Below are 19,352 nucleotides of genomic sequence, written 5' to 3' on the forward strand. Positions count from 1 at the left end.
AAGTTCAGCTCTTTTGTCCATGTTTGAACCAAGGATGGTCAGGAGCTGAGTGAGCAGGTGATTACTAAGCAACCCCCACTTGATCGCACCGCTGACTACCCCTTCCATCACTTTGCTGATGATCGAGTGTACTTGGCAGTAATTGGCTGGGTTGAATTTGTCCTTTTTGTGTACAGGTTATATTTTGGCAGAGTTATGATTGCACTGAAACAGCTTGGCTGGACTGTGGCAAGTTCTGGAGCATGCTATTGCTGGAATATTGTCAGGGCCATAGCCTTTGCAGTATCCAATGCCTTCAGCAGTTTCTTGATACCACATGGGGTGAATTGATTTGGCTGAAGACTGGCATTTGTGATGCTGGGGAATTCCAGCGGAGACCGAGATGGATCATCCATTTGGCATTTCTGGCTGAAGATTGTCGTAAATGTTTGAGTGTTATTGGTGCTGCTGTACTCATTGAGAAAGTGGAGAGTACTCCACCACACTTCTCACTTGTGCCTTGTAGGTGGTGGAAAAGCTTTGGTGAATCAACAGGAGAGTCAATACTTACAGAATATCCACCCCCTAACTTGTAGTCAAAGTAATTTTGTGGCTGGCTTAGCTAAAATTTGGGCCAGTGGTGATCCAAAATGTTGATGGGGGATTTGATGATGATCAAACCCTCAAATTTCAAGAGGAAATGATTGGACCCTTTCTTGTCGAACGTAATCATTGCCAGGCACATCAGTGGCATAAATGTTGCTTGCCACTTATCCCAAGCCTGAATATTGTCTGGGTGTTGCTGCATGTGGACTTGGACTACGTCATGAATTGAGTTGTGAATGGAGCTGAACACATTGTGATCATCAGTGAACATCACCACTTCTTAATTTAAGATGGAGGAATTGTCAATGATGAAGCCGCTAAAGATGATCAAGCCCAGGGCAATGCCCCGAGAAATTCCTGCAGTGATATTTTGGATAATGAGGTGGTAAAGCTGGGGGGGAAGAATCGCACTGATCAACTACAGAGCATGAGTTTGCCAACAGTGGATTTTCTTTCCCCCTCCCTTCCCCCCCACTTCTCAGAAGTTTCTGGTTGGTTCCTGTGAAATTGTCAGGTTTGCTTTGTAATAACATCCCTGCTGTCTTTATGATCACGGGCAGCACGGTAGTATTGTGGATAGCACAACTGCTTCACAGCTCCAGGGTCCCAGGTTCGATTCCGGCTTGGGTCACTGTCTGTGCGGAGTCTTCACATCCTTCTCGTGTGTGCGTGGGTTTCCTCCAGGTGCTCCGGTTTCCTCCCACAGTCCAAAGATGTGCAGGTTAAGTGGATTGGCCGTGATAAATTGCCCTTAGTGTCCAAAATTGCCCTTAGTGTTGGGTGAGATTACTGTGTTATGGGGATAGGGTGGAGGTGTTGACCTTGGGTAGCGTGCTCTTTCCAAGAGCCGGTGCAGACTCGATGGGCCGAATGGCCTCCTTCTGCACTGTTAATTCTATGATAAACAGCAATGAAATGACACTCTTCTGTTTGACGACACTACAAATTGGGGAAAATCATTCATTCAAATATTTCAGCCATGTAATAGAGTCAGCAGTATTTTGTGATTGCCCTTCTTTTCTCTCCCTTCCAACTTCGACTGCACACATAAAAGTAGTTTAATTCATGGATCATAGAATGTCACAGAATCCTAGTGCAGAAAGACCATTCAGCCCATCGAGTCTGCACCTTCCCTCTGAAAGAGCACCCCCCCCCCCCGGCGAGTTGCTCGCCCTATCCCAATAACTCCTTAAAATAACCTGCACATCCCTGGACACTAAGGGACAATTTATCATGGCCAATCCACGTAACCAGAACATCTTTGGACTGTGGAAAGAAACCAAAGCACCCAAAGGAAACCCACGCAGACACGGGAAGAAAGCGCAAACTCCACGCAGTCACCCGAGGCCACAATTGAACTTGGGTCCGTGAAGCTGTGAAACAACAGTGCCAACCACTCTGCCGTCACAACAGAAAAACATTTCACTTGCCCATCAAGCCTGTGCTAATATTTTTTTCTGCATGAACCACCTACTGTACTTCATGATATTCTAAGAACCCCCATGCTATTTCTTTTAAATTCCATGATCATCTGCCAATGCTACAAAATCCTAACATTGCTCAGACCATCTTTTGCAGAATAATGAAAAGAATCCTGTATTAAAAAAAACTCTCAACATGAATTTGACTGTTTCAGTCAATGCGTAAACCAGTGGTTCTGATGTTACGGCCTACAAGGCATTAGCAGCCTATTAATATAAAACTCTGCCTTCCAGTTTGCATGAAGAAATTCTGAAAGTATAAGTGCCCCTATCATACTTCAGTTATCACATTCGCTTGATTTGGTGGAAAGGAAACGGTAGCAATTTGAAATTCAAGGTGTAGGGATGGTACAAATGAAAAGTAAGGCGCCTGACTAGGAAAATCAGTGACTCGTCTAGTGTATTGAATGGCATAACATTCCATTGTCATGATACAATGTTCCTGTTTAACACAAGGGCTGTTTAGCACAGGGCTAAATCGCTGGCTTTGAAAGCAGACCAAGGCAGGCCAGCAGCACGGTTCAATTCCCGTAACAGCCTCCCCGAACAGGCGCCGGAATGTGGCGACTAGGGGCTTTTCACAGTAACTTCATTTGAAGCCTACTTGTGACAATAAGCGATTTTCATTTCATTTCATTTTCATTTCATTCCTCTACAGGAATTCTGCTGTTTCAGGTGGCTGTGACTTGTGTAGCTGACAGCCTCTCTCTAAGTTTGTATGGAGCTGGAATATAGGTGAAACTAATACTTTGATAAGTTGTTTTGTTTAAGTTGATGAACAGCTAAATTCTAATGTGCTGTTTAACCTCTATTAGTACTGCATACTGGCCGAAGATGGTTTATTGTATGTCCAGTTGTGGAATATCTTGCAACAGAACAGTCAGAATCTGCACCAGATGCCCCTTCAACTCAACCACAGCCAACTTCTGTTCCGGGTATGATTTAAGTTTTTCCAACTGTAGAGGTTTGAAATGCAAGGAGAGAAACACATTTTGGCATATCTTGGAGCAAGATGAGGAATTAGAATGAAAGATAAATATTTCTTGTAAAGTGTAACAGTAATGTTTTGCATACAAATCCCTTAAATAATTCAATATTTTACATCCCATTTTGATGTTTGTCTTTTAATATTAACAACATTGGTAGTATCGTATTGTTTGTTACTTTAAATATTAATTATGTGCAATAACTTTAAATTAGCTTGAATGAATAGATGCAAAATACGTCAAATCAGGTTTTAGAAGCAGTTCTAATTTAACAGGTCATCTAAATTTGCAAAAACATCCTTCAACGATGACACCTTTCATATTCGCTTTTTCAGAGGCAGAAAGTGGAATTGATGATGAGCAAGTGGAATCTATAGGAAAACAAACATCTGTTAATGATAACACCTCTGGACATCACATTGCATTGCCACCTTTGGTACCACCACTATCTAATATTACTCATCCTACAAATTTGCCTGTTCAAGTAATAATGCAGCCTGTTATTTCTGCACTATCAATCCAGAAAGAGGATAAAACTGGAAATGAAGCACAAGAGAACAGTCACCAGATACCTACTGCTATTTCTAAGGGACCAAATGTTTCACTTCAAAATAAATTTGTGGCTCATGAGCATTTAGAACTTCAATCAAAAACTATTGGTCCGCTGCAGTCAGGAGAAGAACAATCAGATTTGGTTTTTAGCCCCCCTACAGTTGTAGACATGCCATATTGTCCAGTTGTTCAGCCTCTTCCCATCCAATCAATATCTATCCAAGCAGAACATTCATTTCCTATGGAATATGCTGTACCTAGTCCAATTCACAGCCTGGCCTTGGAGCACCAGTCTGTACCACAAGCCTATGTGCCTGATGTTAACCCACAATCTGTTGTAATGCATCAACCTTTTGCAAATCAGGTGCAATCAGCCATGGGAGTTTCTGGAACAGTCAGTAATACAGCAATAGGTTCTCAGCCCCAGAGTCCTGCACAAGTAGTTCCAGGTGTTAACCAACAGTACACAGCACAAGCACAGTCTCAGTCGATTACTTTGACTGGTATTATTAGCAGTCAGCAACAACTTTCTCTCATGGTTGAATCAGATAGCGAAGGCCCACGTAAAATTGAATTTGTAGATAATACAATAAAGACACTGGATGAAAAATTACGTACTTTATTATATCAAGAACCAGGAGGGATTCTCCCTGTACATGCTACCGCAGAGACTTCTGAGACTGCTCCGATGGGAGAGTTGGGTTGCGCTGAAGAGCTTTATTCTGAGCCACTTGGTGAAGTCCTCAATGCTGCGCTTTCTGTGGCTGTTTCTTTTCATGATGTAAAGAATATAGATGCACCTATCCATTCTGTTTTACCAATTACCCAAGTTCCTGTTATGGGGTCACCACCAAGCTTCCCCACTCTACCTGCAGAGTTGCCAGAAGAAACGTCTAATCAAGTTCTGAGAGAGGTTCTGTATCAACATGTGGCAACCCCAGTATTACCCGTAGTAGGAGACTCAATTTTGGCTTCTAAAGCTCCAGAGACTGGATCCACTTATATTAATGTAAGTCATGTTTGGTTTCTTTGTCTTTGGAAGTTGATCTGCTGTTGGATTTTTAAAATTAGCATTTCTGTGTAACTACATACATCTGTTTTTATTTTGTATAATAAATGCTCACAGTGCCAGAAACCTGTGTTCAGTTCTGGCCTCGGGTGACTGGGTGGAGTTTGCGCATTCTCCCGTGTCTGCGTGGCTTTCTTCCCACATTCCAAAGATGTGCAGGTTAGCTTGATTGGCCATAGTAAATTGCCGCTTAATGTCCAACGGTTAGGTGTGGTTACTGGGATAGGGTGGGGGAGTGGGCCTAGATAGGGTGCTCTTTCGTACGGTCGGTACAGACTCGATGGGCCAAATGACCTCCTTCTGCCTTGTAGGGATTCTATTCTATGATTCAATATATTGCTTGAAGTTAGTATAGAATCAGGTTTTTTGTTAAATTTCATACTTTTGGGGCTGGTGGGAAAATGCTGACTTGCTGGCTAACCTGTGATGCCAACTGAGGAGGTTTTCTCAGCTGCTTTCCTTCCATTTGTATAATAGTCTATTCATTTGTACCTGAATGTAGGACAACATTGAAAGATTCAGTAAGACCATATGAATAGTGGTTAATCAGTCCTTCAGCTTCATGTTCTGACTACACAACCAAATGCAATCTCCTTTTGTTTAAGCAGGTGCCTAATTTTAAGGGATTATTTTTTGGTGCAAATTTTTAAATGCATGTTAAAAAATTCAAACTGACATTTGTTCTAGTATGGATAATGTGAAAAAGAGCTCAAAAAAGGTTATACTGGGGCGGCACAGTGGTTAGCACTGTTGCCTCATGGCACTGAGGATCCAGGTTCGATCCCAGCCCCAGGTCACTGCCCATGTCGAGTTTGCACATTCTCCCCGTGTCTGCGTGGTCTCACCCCCACAATCCAAAGATGTGCATGATAGGTCGATCGGCCACACTAAATTGCCCCTGAATTGGAAAAAAATTAATCTGGTATTTTAAATTCATTTTTTAAAACATTTATTGTAGTGATTGAATATTTTAGTTGCTTGACGTAACTGGGCCATTTGAGAATAATAGTTCAAAAGCAAAGCACTGCACATACTGGTCAGGCAATATCTGTGAGAACCCCAACCCTTAGAATCATAGAATTTACAGTGCCGTAGGTGGCCATTCAGCCTATCGAGTCTGCACCAGGCCTTGGAAAGAGCACCCTACTTAAGCCTACACCTCCACCCTATCCCTGTAACCCACAAACCCACCTAACCTTTTAGACACTAATGGGCAATTTATCATGGCCAATCCACCTAACCTGCACATCTTTGGACTCTGGGAGGAAACCAGAGCACCCGGAGGAAATCCACGCAGACATGTGGAGAAAGTGCAAACTCCACACAGACAGTCACCCCAGACCGGAATTGAACCTGGGGCTCTGGAGCTGTGAGGCAGCAGTGCTAACCACTGTGCCGCCGTCCCGTCCCTTGTTTGAATTAAGTTAATAATCTCCACAAAATACTTTTAAAAGGTGCAAAACTTTAAATGTTGATGTTCTGAGAGATTTGGGTGTATTTGTACAAGGAATACAAAGCCCGCATGCATGTACATCTAACAGTTGGGAAAACAATTAGGGACCAGAGTACATGATCAAGGAAGTCTTTCTCCTATTGTACAGGGCTTTGGTGAGACTCACACTTAGTGCGCAATTTCGGTCTCCAATTTAGGCACGGATATACTTGCAATGGGGGCAGTACGAAGAAGATTAACGAGATTAGTTCCTGGGATGAGAGAATTATCCTATAGTGAGAGGCCGAGTAAATCGGCCTATGCTCTCTGGAGTTCAGGAAAATGAGACACTATCTCATTGAAGCATGCAAGATTCTGAAACATTGCTAATCTAGCAAAGTCATGTTCTGTTGTGAGCACTATCTGCAATGAATGCTGAGGTCACTTTGGTGATCTTATGCAAATTGGTTTTGTTTTTTTAAAATCCTTCGATCAGGCAGATAAGCCAAAAGTGCCAAGCCTGCACAGGAGCCAGCAGAGATGCAACCGCTACTTCATGCCGCCACACCGGAAGTCCTTATACAAATTGTTATGACCACAGCAGGTGTTATTGCTGAACAAGGCAGATCCCAGAAAGGAGGCAGCATGGTAGCGTAGTGGTTAGCACTGCTGCCTCAAGGCGCCGAGGACCCGGGTTCGATCCCCGCCCCAGGTCACTGTCTGTGTGGAGTTTGCACATTCTCCCCATGTCTGCGTGAGTCTCACCCCCACAACCCAAAGATGTGCAGGGTAGGTCGATTGGTCATGCTAAAGGGAGGAGCATTGAAAGACTTTTGGTCAGGTGGTGATGGATGCTGTGAGATGGACTTCAGAACAGTGAATGCCACTATTGTAACCAGCTCATTAAATAAAATGTGATTATTTCCTGAATGTCTCTGAGTAATAGAAAGGGAACCACTGAACATATTCTTACACAGAATTACTTTTGTGTATATTCTTGCATCGCATTTTGTTTTCTTTCTATATACTAGTCAAATGCACATGAAATTATATGCGGTCAGCCTATGTAATGTTGTAGCGAGTTGCCTGACTTTAAATAGGAGTGTCAAGAATATTGACTCCTTAGCGACAGCTTGATAGACATTGGAGTACGATCTGTTCAATCTCTCTCTGGAGATGCAACCAGATGCAAAATACATTTCATCTGAAATAATGGCATTACATTTATTGCTATTATGAACATTGATTACTTCTCTGAAATTGTGATGCAGTAAGTACACTTGATACAATTCTCTTGTTGGTGTTTTAGCAAACATTACAGCCAATTTCTCTGCGGCAGGATCCCACAAATAGCAAATTAAAGTTGGCCAGATATTGGTCAGGATTGGTTAATAATAATGAACTCAATAAAAGTATGATGCAAGTCCGACATCAGCTTCTGATATCTGCAAATGCATGGTAAAGCATGCTCCAATTTTCCTTGTTCCTCTAAATGAATTTCTACATTGTACTCCCTGAGTTACTCATGTAAATTCATGAAGTTGCAGTACATACCAACTAAGCATGCCAGAAAGCTTGGGGACTTATCAATTCAAGTGTAAATGAAGTTTTAAAGACTTCATCAATTTTGATTACCTCCAAACCCTCTGGCATTGAAAGTTAACTTTATGAGCGTGGAGTCTCAATCCTTCAGATATTAATTTTTGCAGATTTTACAACACATTCTTTTTACTTTTTTCCTCATTTTGCTTTCTGTACCTAATTTTACATTGAGTTAAATATTCTGACTTCGGCAGATTCTAAACCAGGAAGCCCATTTGTGAGGATGCATCAGTCTGGTTGAAGAGATATACACTTGCTATGCTCTTATAGATCCTAGCTGCGCTGAGGGTGCTGCTCTGCAGATTGACAACCATATGCTTTTATTTCAAAAGCCCATGAATAAGCATGGCTAATCTCTGCTGACTGCAAAATCTCTATCATGGCTTTTGGTGCTGGTAATGGAACGTTGGTCAGTACACCAGGGAAGCTCTGTGCTCTACATAGAATAATGCCACAGAATCTTTTACACCCACTTGCACTGTGCAGATGACCTTGGTATAGCATCCCATGGAAAAGACAGCACCTCCAAAAAATGTAACACTCCCTCAGTACACAGTGGCCTTAAACCCAATAGAAAAGCATGAGTGCAACCAAATGAGACAAACTAACAGCCTCTTATAAGAAAAAGAATCAACTTTGTCTCTACATCATTTAACCTGACTAGAGAGCCAATTGAATTACAATTTAATACAATTCAAGATGTGAATTTATCACTTAATTATAATTTAGCTATTTGATAGTAACAGGAGTGCTCCATCTGTTTTATAACCGTGCAATTATTTCAGAAACCCACTGTGAAAATTTTTTGATCCTCGAGTTCTGAGATGCCAAACAATGATCTGTGTGATTCAGGTTTTAAAGTTTGTTTGTTACCCACATGATGACTAAAATTAATAGATTTTCCTTTTAGCCATTCATCTTTAGTGAAATAGTTTAATACTCTTTTTTTTGTATTTTTATCATAGAGAACGGTCTATGATTTATTTTGGTTCTTATTTTTGTGCATTCTTAATTTCCCTTCTTGTCACAGTTAACAGAATGATCTCAACTTTCTAGTCACTGCAAGAAAGATTTAGATTATATGTAACAAGATCTTAAATTCAGATCGAGATAATACTTGCAGGATCGCAAAAGTAAAAAGACCCTGATGGGAGTTACGTACAGGCCCCCTAGCAGTCGTCAGAATGTGGGGCAGAAAATACATCAGGAGATTAGGCATATAAGAAAGACAATATTACAATAAAAGTAGGGGACTTCAATATGCAGGTGGACTGGGAATATCAGGTTGGTAGTGGATACCAAGAAAAGGAATTTGTGGAATGTCTGAGATGTTTTTTTTGGAGCAACTTGTGCCAGAGCCTACTGAGGAATAGGTAATTCTGGATTTGGTGATGTGTAATGAGGCAGATTTGATTAGGGAACTTAAGGTGAAGAAACCCTTGAGGGACAGTGATCACAATATGATAGAATTTACCCGGCAGTTTGAGAGGAAGAAGCTGGAATCCGATGTAATGGTATTACAATTAAATAAAGGTAACCACAAAGGCCAGAGCTGGCCAGAGTTGATTGGAAGGGGAGCCTAGCAGGGAAGACAGTGGAACAGCAAGGGCAGGAGTTTTTGGGGGTTATTCGGGGGGCATATCAGAAATTCATCCCAAGGAGGAGGAAACATGCTAAGGGGAGGACAAGGCATCCATGACTGACGAGGGAAGTCGAGGACAACATAAAAGCAACAGAAAAAACATACAAAGGGGCGACCATTAGTGGTAAGCCAGAGGATTGGGAAGCCTTTAAAAGCGAACAGAGGACAACTAAAAAAAGCAATAATGGGGGAGAATATGAAATATGAATGCAAGCTAGCTAGTATTATAAAAGAATATTGGAAGAATTTTTTTCAATATATAAAAGGTAAGAGAGAGGCAAGAATAGACAGTAAACCACTGGAAAATGAAGCTGGAGAAGTAGTAATAGGAAACAAAGAAATGGCAGAGGAACTGAATAGCTACTTTGCATCAATCTTCAGTGTGGAAGACACCAGTGGGATACCAGAACTCCAGGTGAATCAGGGAGCAGAGGCAAGTGTCGTGGCCATCACTAAGGAGAAGGTTCTGGGGAAACTGAAAGATCTGAAGGTGGATAAATCACCTGGACCGGATGGACTACACCCTATGGTTCTATAGCTGAGGAGATTGTGGAGGCATTGGTGGTGATCTTTCTGGAATCACTGGAGGCAGGGAGGGTCCCAGAGGACTGGAAAGTGGCTAATGTACCACCCCTGCTTAAGAAAGGAGGGAGTCCGAAGACGAGAAATTATAGGCAGGTTAGCCCGACTTCAGTCATTGGTAAGACTTATGAGTCCATTATTAAAGATGAGATTGTGGAGTACTTGGAAGTGCATGATAAAGTTGGACTGAGTCAGCACGAGTAACAAGGAAGTTAGACAGAGGAGAACCAGTGGACGTGATTTATTTAGATTCCCAGAAGGCCTTTGACAAGTTGCCACATAGGAGATTTAAATAAGTTTAAGAGCCCATGGTGTTAAGGGCAAGATCCTGGCATGGATAGAGAATTGGCTGACTGCAGAGAGTGGGGATAAAGCAGTCTTTTTCAGGATGGCAGCCAGTGGCTAGTGGTGTGCCTCGGGTTGGTGCTGGGACCACAACATTTCGCAATATACATTAACAATCTGGAAGAATGAACTGAAGGCTCTGTTTCTAAGTTTGAAGATGATACAAAGATATGCAGAGGGACCAGGTATGACGGGGAATCTTATTGAAACTTACAGGATACTGCGAGACCTGGATAGAGTGGACGTAGAGAGGGTGTTTCCACTAATAGGAAAAACTAGAACCAGAGGGCACAATCTCAGACTAAAGGGATGCTCCTTTAAAATAGAGATGAGGAGGAATTTCTTCTGCCAGAGGGTGGTGAGTCTGTGGAACTCTTTGCTGCAGAAGGCTGTGGACGCCATCTGAACATCTTTAAGACAGGGATAGATAGATTCTTGATTAATAAGGGTATTGGGGGTTATGGGGAGAAGGCAGGAGAATGGGGATGAGAAAAATATCAGCCTTGATTGAACAGCAGAGCTGACTCGATGGGCCTAGTGGCCTAATTCTGCTCTTATGTCTAATGGTCTTATTATTCCTATGGCAAGATGGGATACAGAACTGGCTCGGTTATAGAAGATAGAGGGAATATAGGTCGAAGAGTGCTTTTCTTTATTATAAAACTACAAATACCCTAATAAAATGCTTTTTTTTTTTTTAAAAGTGCTTTTCTGAATGGAAGGCTATGATTAGTGGTGTTCTGCTGGAATCAGTGCTGGGACATTTGTTGTTCGCAGTATTTATAACTGATTTGGAGGAAAATGTAGCTGATCTGATTCGTAAGTTTGCGGACAACACAAAGATTGGTGGAGTTGCAGATACTGAAGAGGATTGTCAGAGGATATAGCAGGATATAGATCCGTTGGAGACTTGGGCTGAGAAATGACAGATGGAGTTTAATCCAGACAAATGTGAGAATGCATTTTGGAAGATCTAATACAGTGGGAATTATAGAAAATGACAGAACTATTAGAAGTATTGACAGGCAGAGAGATATTGGCATATAGGTCCACAATCACTGAAAGTGGCAACCCAGGTGGATAAGGTAAAGCATATGGCATGCTTGCCTTCGTCAGTCTGGGGCATTGAGTATAAAAATGTGCAAGTCATGTTGCAGCTGTACAGAACCTTGGGTCACATTTGGAATATTGCATACAATTCTGGTCGCCACACTACCAGAAGGATGTGGATGCTTTGGAGAGGGTACAGAAGAGGTTTACCAGGATGTTGACTGGTCTGGAGGGTATTAGCTAGGAGGAGAGATTGGATAAACCCCAATTGTTTTCACTGGAATGGCAGAGGTTGAGGGGCGACCTGATGGAGGCATACAAAATTGAGAGGATGGACAGAGTTAATAGTCAGATGCGTTTTCCCAGGGTAGAAAAATCAATTACATGGGGACATAGTTTTAAGTTGAGAGGGGGAAAGTTTAGAGGAGATGAGAGGCAGATTTTTTACGTCGGTGGTGTGTGCCTGGAACGCGCTGCCGGGGGAAGTGGTGGAAGCAGATTCGATAGCGATGTTTAAGAGGCATCTTGATCAAATACATGAATAGTATGGAAATAGAGGGATACGGTCCCTGGAAGTGCAGGGATAGTTTAGTCAGGCATCATGATCGACGTAGGCTTGGAGTGCTGAAGGGCCTGGTCCTGTACTGTTCTTTGTATACTTAAAAACACAATTTGTTAAAAGCCTGTGCCTAGAAATGTTTGACTGTGGGGTGCCTGCAGCATCAGACCATGTGACTGATCATACCACAAGCTTAGCATAAACTAAATCGAAAAATAGAATACTGCAGATGGGAAATTTGAAATTAAAAACAAATTACAACATTGTGGCGAGAATAACAGTTAACTTTTCAGATCAAAATGACCTTTCATCAGAACCTTGACCTGATTAACTCTGTTTATCTCTCCACAGATGCTACCTGGCCTGCTGTGCATTTCCTGCATTTTATGTTTTTATCTTGGCATAGACCAGATAAACCCAAAACCAAAAACAGAATTGAGCATTTGGGAGCTGAATGAACAGGGCAAACAACTTTAAACAATCAGAATGAGGCACTGAGAAATTGCACACTGGAAGGATTGAGAAGGAAGTGAGAATTTAATGTCAAATCAGATACAGAAAGGGAATAGCGAGAAGGAAGGAAAGACGAGTGAGGGGGAAATATAGAAATGAAAAGTTTTTTAATTAAAAAAAAAATCAAATTTATCATTTAAAAAAAAATCTCCAATAACAATCTAACCAGAAAGCAATGGGACTTCACACTTATAATAGTTAATTTTCAGTGCTGGTGAAGAAGATGTGGCAAGTTTAGTTCATATCTACCATGCAAACAGCAACTTTGTGACATTCCTTGCATGTCAGTGGTAAGGTGGACAGCAAGATGTTGTCCTTGCAAATCTAATGGTGGATTGGTTAACCTTTAGTAGCAATGTTTGGTTTTTGATCTTTACCCATGCATTTGCTGCTCACTTCAAGGGCACGATTCTTTGGCCACGCCCGCCTGGCAACCGGAAATTCCCGGCCGAGGTCAACAGACCTTTCCATGGTCCCCGTCCTCTCCATAGTGATCTAGCGGTGGGCGTGGCCGAAGAATCCAGCACGAAGTTGCTACATATAACCATAGAACTAGAACCAAGAATTCCTACAGTGCAGAAAGGGGCAATTTGGCTCATTGAGTCTGCACCAACCCTCCGAAAGAGCTCCTGACCTAGGCCCACTGCCCCGCCTGAACCCAGTAACCCCACCTAACCTGCACATCTTGGACTGTGGAAGGAAAGAGTCGTGGAGAAAGTGCAAACATCACAGAAGTCAGTCACCCAAGGCCTGAATTGAACACAGGTCCCGGTGCTGTGATGCAGCAGTGAATCTATTTAAATAGAGTAACAGTATTAGCAGTACCATTATTTGAATGTAACATCTAGCCATCTAGCCCCACTGAATGGCATACCAGAGGCTATTTGGCCTACCAGGTTTGTGCTGGTGAATTATTTTTCACACCGGTCATTTGGGTTTTGTCTAACTCTTCACTCCACACATCTTAATATTCCTATTTTGCAAGCAATTGTCTTAATTCCTTTCATAATTTATGCAATCTCCTTCAACTATAATTTGTGGCAGAAAATTCAACATTCCAACCACCCTCTGTCAAGATTTTTAAAAATCTAACCTCCTTACTAATTCTGTGTTAACCGTGTAATTTTGCGGTTATGCTACCATCTTTCTAATGACTCTAAACAATCTGTCACTCTTTACCATATAAAACATTCTAATTTTGAAAAGAGATCCATTATAGGAACAATGGAATAGGAGTAGGTAATTCAGCCCTTCAAGCATATGAATCATAGAATCCCTACGTTGCAGAATGAGGCCATTCGGCCCATCGAATCTGCACCGACCCTTTGAATGAGCTCTCTACCCATATCCACTCACCCAACGGCCCCTCCCTTCCCTTGTAATCCCACAACCTAACTTTCACATCCCTGGACACTAAGGGGCAATTTAGCATGGCCAATCCACCTAATGCGTACGTCTTAAGACTGTGGGAGGAAACCGGAGCACCCGGAGGAAACCCACGCAGACACAGAATGTACAAACTCTACACAGAAGTGACCCAAGCCTGAATTGAATTGTATGATGCTATTCAATTTGGTCATGGCTGATCTCAATCTAATTTCCATCTTTGATCCCCACCTCTTGTTACTGTTACTTGCATTACAAACGAGTTGCCACTTTCAAGGTACTTCATTGACTGTACACCAGTTTTGAATGTTTCGAGGTCATGAAAAGTGCTATATAAATGAAAGTCTCTCCTGCCTGATAAATGTCAAATTAGTTTTGTAAATTCCAATTCTCCTAACATTACAACATTTTGGAGGAAAGAATTGTGCATTTCCACCATTGTGTGTGGGGAAAGCACTTTCTAATTTCACTCTGAATAGTCTAGCTCTAATTTTAGCATTGTGCTCCCTTATGAATTCCCCCCACCCCTTAATCTTAACACGAGTGAAGGCCCATCTTCTCAAATCTCTTAATAACTGATGACGCCTTTTCCATGGCTTTTATATACTTTCTATAATTGTGTTCCCAAATCTGTAGATGACAGGACATCAGGGCTTTCAGTGTGGAGTTTGGACTTTCTCCCCATGTCTGCGTGGGTTTCCTCCGGGTGCTTCGTTTTTCTCCCACAGTCCAAAGACGTGCGGGTTGGGTGGATTGGCCATGCTAAATTGCCCCTTAGTGTCCAAAGGATTAGGTGGGGTTTCCGAGATAGGGTGGAGGGCTGACCCTGGGTGGGGTGCTCTGTCAGAGGGTCGGTGCAGACCCGATGGGCCAAATGTACTGTCGGGATTCTGTGATCACCTAGACTATAGACCCTATTACTGAGCAAAACAAGCAGGCACATAAAAGTCTCTTTGTATTCTCCCTTGTCAAGACCATGAATAACATGAAGGTTCCTTGTTCGTTTATTTTTGTAATTTGCCATTATGCTAATGTAAATCCTTCTCCGCTGCTATTACACAAACCTGATGTTGGCAGTGACATAAAATAAAAAACCTGATTTCAGATGTTAATTGTGGTGAAATGCAATGGATGGAAGGGAAAAAAGGCTTGCAAATCACCTTCCAACTCCCAGGACTTCAAAGTGCAAAATAAAATGATTTTGCTTTTCAATTCCTCTGACCGAATTACATATTTTGTAGACAAACCTGACTGCCAACTTGCAGCCAGCAAGGTCTTACAACATACAATGAACTGCCTCATTAATCCATTTTGATGGAGTTTGAGAGTTAAATGCTGACAAGAGCATCAAAAGGAAAACCCTATTTCACGTGAATAAAACCAATGGATTATCCAAAAAGACGAGGGAAATTTACATGGTTATGTTAATTAATAGTGACTGCAAGTCTTCTGGTATCTGGCTGCTGCTGCTATTGACATGTATTCCCCAAAATAGTGACATGGAAGGCAACACACTTTGGGTGGAGGAAAGATTTAGGGAATACGTATAGGAATATATCTGGAAGAATCAGTGAACACATGAAGTGCAGAAAAGGCAAATAGAATGGCTTTGGAATGACTCGAGTCAATTATCTTTTGTTCTAAGTAAACATTCAGTTGAAAGATTTTTTTTTTCTTAATTGTTTTTGGTAATTAAACGTTGATCTACCAACTTGTGTTATCTGTACATTTTTGTTTCCTGTTCAGCAGTGTCAAAAGCTAGAAGTAAAAGAGTGTATTCAAAGCTACATACAACCACACACAACCACATTGTCTGCCGGAACATCGATTATAAACAGTCAAGGTGTGTTAACTGAAGTGTCTCTTATATTCAAACAAAAAAAATATTTAATCTTGAAAATAATTAAATGGATCACAAAGCAAATTAAGTCTTGGAGCAGCACTTTTGATGCATTTTAAGTTGGATGCATGGTCTAAAGTACTGTCCTGTAATGTTCCTGGATTAATACTAAATCTATTTCAGCCGTGTGTTTAAAATATATCAGATATAACCTGAGATGTAGGCAGTAATAAACTTGCATTTCAAGTAGATGACAGGACATCAGGGCTTTCAGTGTGGAGTTTGGACTTTCTCCCCATGTCTGCGTGGGTTTCCTCCGGGTGCTTCGTTTTTCTCCCACAGTCCAAAGACGTGCGGGTTGGGTGGATTGGCCATGCTGAATTGCCCCTTAGTGTCCAAAAGATTAGGTTATTATTCCATTATTTTATTAATGGAAATGTGCCAAAGTGCTTTGTTTAGTGGTGAGGCAAAAGCTGACGTCAAACCAAAGATGGAGCAATTAGCAGGGGTGATCAAAAGCATTAAGTGAAAGGAAAGGTTTTCAGGAGGATGCTAAAGAAGGAAAGAAAAATGGATATTCCAGACAGTGGGAGCAAAGTACAGCCTTTAATGGTTGGATAAGCTGAGGAGGGAATCAGGGGCTGGAGTCAGAGTAATGGAGAGTTTGGCGGAGGAGTGGGGAGGGCAAGGTATGATTTAATGCAAATTGAGGAGGCTCTGGAGATTGTGAACGGCAATATCAAAAGGACATTTAAACACAAGGATAAGATGTTTAATTTGAAATTTGGGGAGCTTTTAGCAAAGGAGGGCAGGAGAAGATGCAGGACAGTGACAGATAAAGGCAGCAGAGTTTTCAATGAGCTGAGGTCTGCAGTAGGTGAAGGACCGGAGGTTTGCCAGGAGAGGATTAGAATAATCAAGACAGAGGTAACAATGGTGTGGCTGAGGATCTGAACAGCAGAAGGGCTGAGATAAGCATAGATGTGTTTGATAGTGCAGACAAATGGCCGCTTCCTGCGCCGTAACAATTCTTGTTATATGAAAATGGAAGCAGGTGATCTTTAAAATGCATTCTCTCATTGGTTAAATATGTATCCAATATACTAAGGACACAAAAGTTATCTGGGAAGGTAATCTGTGAGGAAGAAGCAAAATGGTTGCAATGGGATATATAGACAGATTAAGTGATCAGGGAAGAATGTGGTAGATGGAGCATAATGTGAAGAAATCTGAAAATATGTAATTCGATCGGAGGAGTTGAAAAGCAGAATCTTTTTTAAAAGATGAGAGACAAGTAAATATTTGTACTCTAATTTAGGTGTCCTTGTATATGAATCACTGAAAATTAACAGGCAGGTAATCAGGATAGCAAGTGTTATATTAGCCATAATTGTGAAGGGACTACAGGAGTAAAGAGGTCTTTTTGCAGTTATATCGGGGTCTGGTGAGACCACACATGGAGTACTGTGCACGGTTTGTTTGCCTTACATAAGGAAGGATATACTTGTTTTGGAGAGATGAAATAGAATAGACCTGTAGCTCTGCTGCTTATGAGAGCTGACCTCATTGAACCATAGAATTCTCGGAGGGCTTGATTAGGTAGATGCTGAAAGATTGTTTCATATGTCTGGAGAGCTTGGAACTAGGATTCAGTATCTCTGCTTAAGAGCACTTAGCACTGAGATGAGAAACTACTTGGAGGGTTATGAATCATTGGAATTCTTTACCCATAGGGCTGTAATACTATCCCATCTAGTATATTGAAGACGTTAATTTTTGGATGCTAAGGGTGTCACCACATGTAAAATGGAAGATGTGCATCAGGTCCCTGTGGCAGTCCTGATGTAAGGATCTACATGCTAATTGCCCAGAAAGGTTAAACATTCAATGGGCAATTTCTCTGCTGCCTGGGACACTAGGCGAGTGTTTTGGACTCTGCGCTGAAGATTTGGGGCCTTCATTAATGCCACCTCCCCCCATTAAAATGAGCAGACCGGACTGCTGCCACAACTACCAAAACCCCATCTGCACACTTGTCCCCCCCCGTCCCCCCCCCCCATGCTCCTGTTCCTTTCACCACCCCCCATGCCCCGTTCCTCTCGTCCCTCCCCCGTTCCTCTCGCCAAGCACCCCCGATCCTCTCGCGCCCCATTCCTCTCGCCCGCCTGTCTCTCCCTTCACCCCGTCCCGCTTACCAGTCTCTCTCTCTCTCTCTCACCCTTCTGGCTGTCTCACTCTTCTCCCCCAACCCCCCCCCCGTCCACCCGTCTCTCTCTTTCCCCCCGCCCCCTCCCCTTGGTCCTCCTGTGTCTCTCTCTCCTCCTCCTCCTCTTCCACTGCCCGCCCATCTCTTTCTTTCCTCTCCGCCCATTTCTCTTTCCTCCTGCCCACTCGCCTGTTTCTCTTCACCCCCTCCCCACATTCGTCCGTTTCTCTCTCTTCCCCCTACACCCGCCTGTTTCCCTTCACCCATGTGCACCCGTTTCACCCCCTACCCAACTTCAGCTGTCTGCCTCGCCTCACCATACCCGTCCGCCACGCCACAATCTGATCAGCCATGATGTAATTGAATGGCAGAGCAAGCTTGAGGGGCCAAGTGGCCTCCTGCTCCTGATTCAATTGTTCACATGTTCGTAATTTTGGCATATTGAGTGCACCGGAAACCTAATTATTCTATTATTAAACTTCAGTTTCCATTGCTGACATCCGTGGGGCACGATCATCTGATACAGTGATTGTTATGTCATCTACAGTGGATCGTCTTCCTCTTGCAATAGACCGGTTTCAGGTATGTCTCAAAATGTTGCCAAAAAGAGTCAAGAGCTACTGCACAAAAAAATATTCTGTATATTTTTGTATTAATTGTAATTTTGATTCTGGTTCATATTTTTCTTTTTGTTGAACTTGATTTTGAGATAGGATGCTTAGACTAACATTTTCACTGCGGCAAATATATGTAATTTCAGATCCTATTCGAATCGAGATCCCATATGTATGTATTTGTGTAGTTGATTCAGACCACTTGCATTTTTGTTTTTTCATTTGTAGCAGTTGCTACATTATTTTTTCTCCCTGAATCCTCTTGAGCTATTTAATAAAACCTATTAATTTGTTGTCAAATTTGTCGTTCATAATTGAATGGGCACATATGACAGTTTCACTTTGTGAACAGTGACACAAGTGCACAATGATTGGTGTTCTATAATTTCTGCTCCAACAAAATGCAACTGGAAGCATTTAATTAGAACAAATATCTTATGAAATGCATATGATCTATGTGTTGTATCCAGTTTGTGCTGAGGTGCCAGTGAAAAATGAAGATCATTAACATCAATTAATTTGTGTATGATTGTTTATTTGCTTGACCTGAAGCAATGTCGGTGATGAGTAAAATCTAAAGAGACTCCAGATCAATTGGGCTGCCAGAGGGTGTGCAATTTAGTATGAAAAAATTTAGGATAATCCATATACGAAGAGGTAGAAATCACTATCCAAAACATGAAAATTTAACACATGATCACAAAATGAGGCCATTCAATCCCCCATTCGACCATTAGGTCTATGCTAACAGCCTATGCAGCAATCCAGTAAATCCTACTCCTCTGCTCTGTCTTGTAGCCCTGAAAATGTATTTCCTTCCACGTGTCCATCCAATTTCCTTTTAAAATCATTGATTCCACCTCCACCACTCTTTGTGAGCAGTTGAACTCCACTCATCGCCACTCGCT

At 42.0% G+C, this 19,352-nt stretch overlaps 1 protein-coding gene across 2 annotated transcripts in view; it reads left to right on the top strand.

Moving 5' to 3' along the window:
• The window catches only part of LOC140388402 (serine/threonine-protein kinase WNK2-like), a 282,238-nt gene that overhangs the window by 211,018 nt on the left and 51,868 nt on the right, over window positions 1-19,352 (top strand). For both annotated transcript variants that reach the window (XM_072472511.1, XM_072472512.1), the window contains 4 exons: window positions 2,882-3,001; window positions 3,388-4,613; window positions 15,531-15,627; window positions 18,315-18,412. In XM_072472511.1, coding sequence (XP_072328612.1) covers window positions 2,882-3,001; window positions 3,388-4,613; window positions 15,531-15,627; window positions 18,315-18,412 — 1,541 coding nt within the window. The remainder of the gene's footprint in view (window positions 1-2,881; window positions 3,002-3,387; window positions 4,614-15,530; window positions 15,628-18,314; window positions 18,413-19,352) is intronic.

Source organism: Scyliorhinus torazame, chromosome 13 (assembly GCF_047496885.1).
Source record: "Scyliorhinus torazame isolate Kashiwa2021f chromosome 13, sScyTor2.1, whole genome shotgun sequence".
Classification (NCBI taxonomy): domain Eukaryota; kingdom Metazoa; phylum Chordata; class Chondrichthyes; order Carcharhiniformes; family Scyliorhinidae; genus Scyliorhinus; species Scyliorhinus torazame.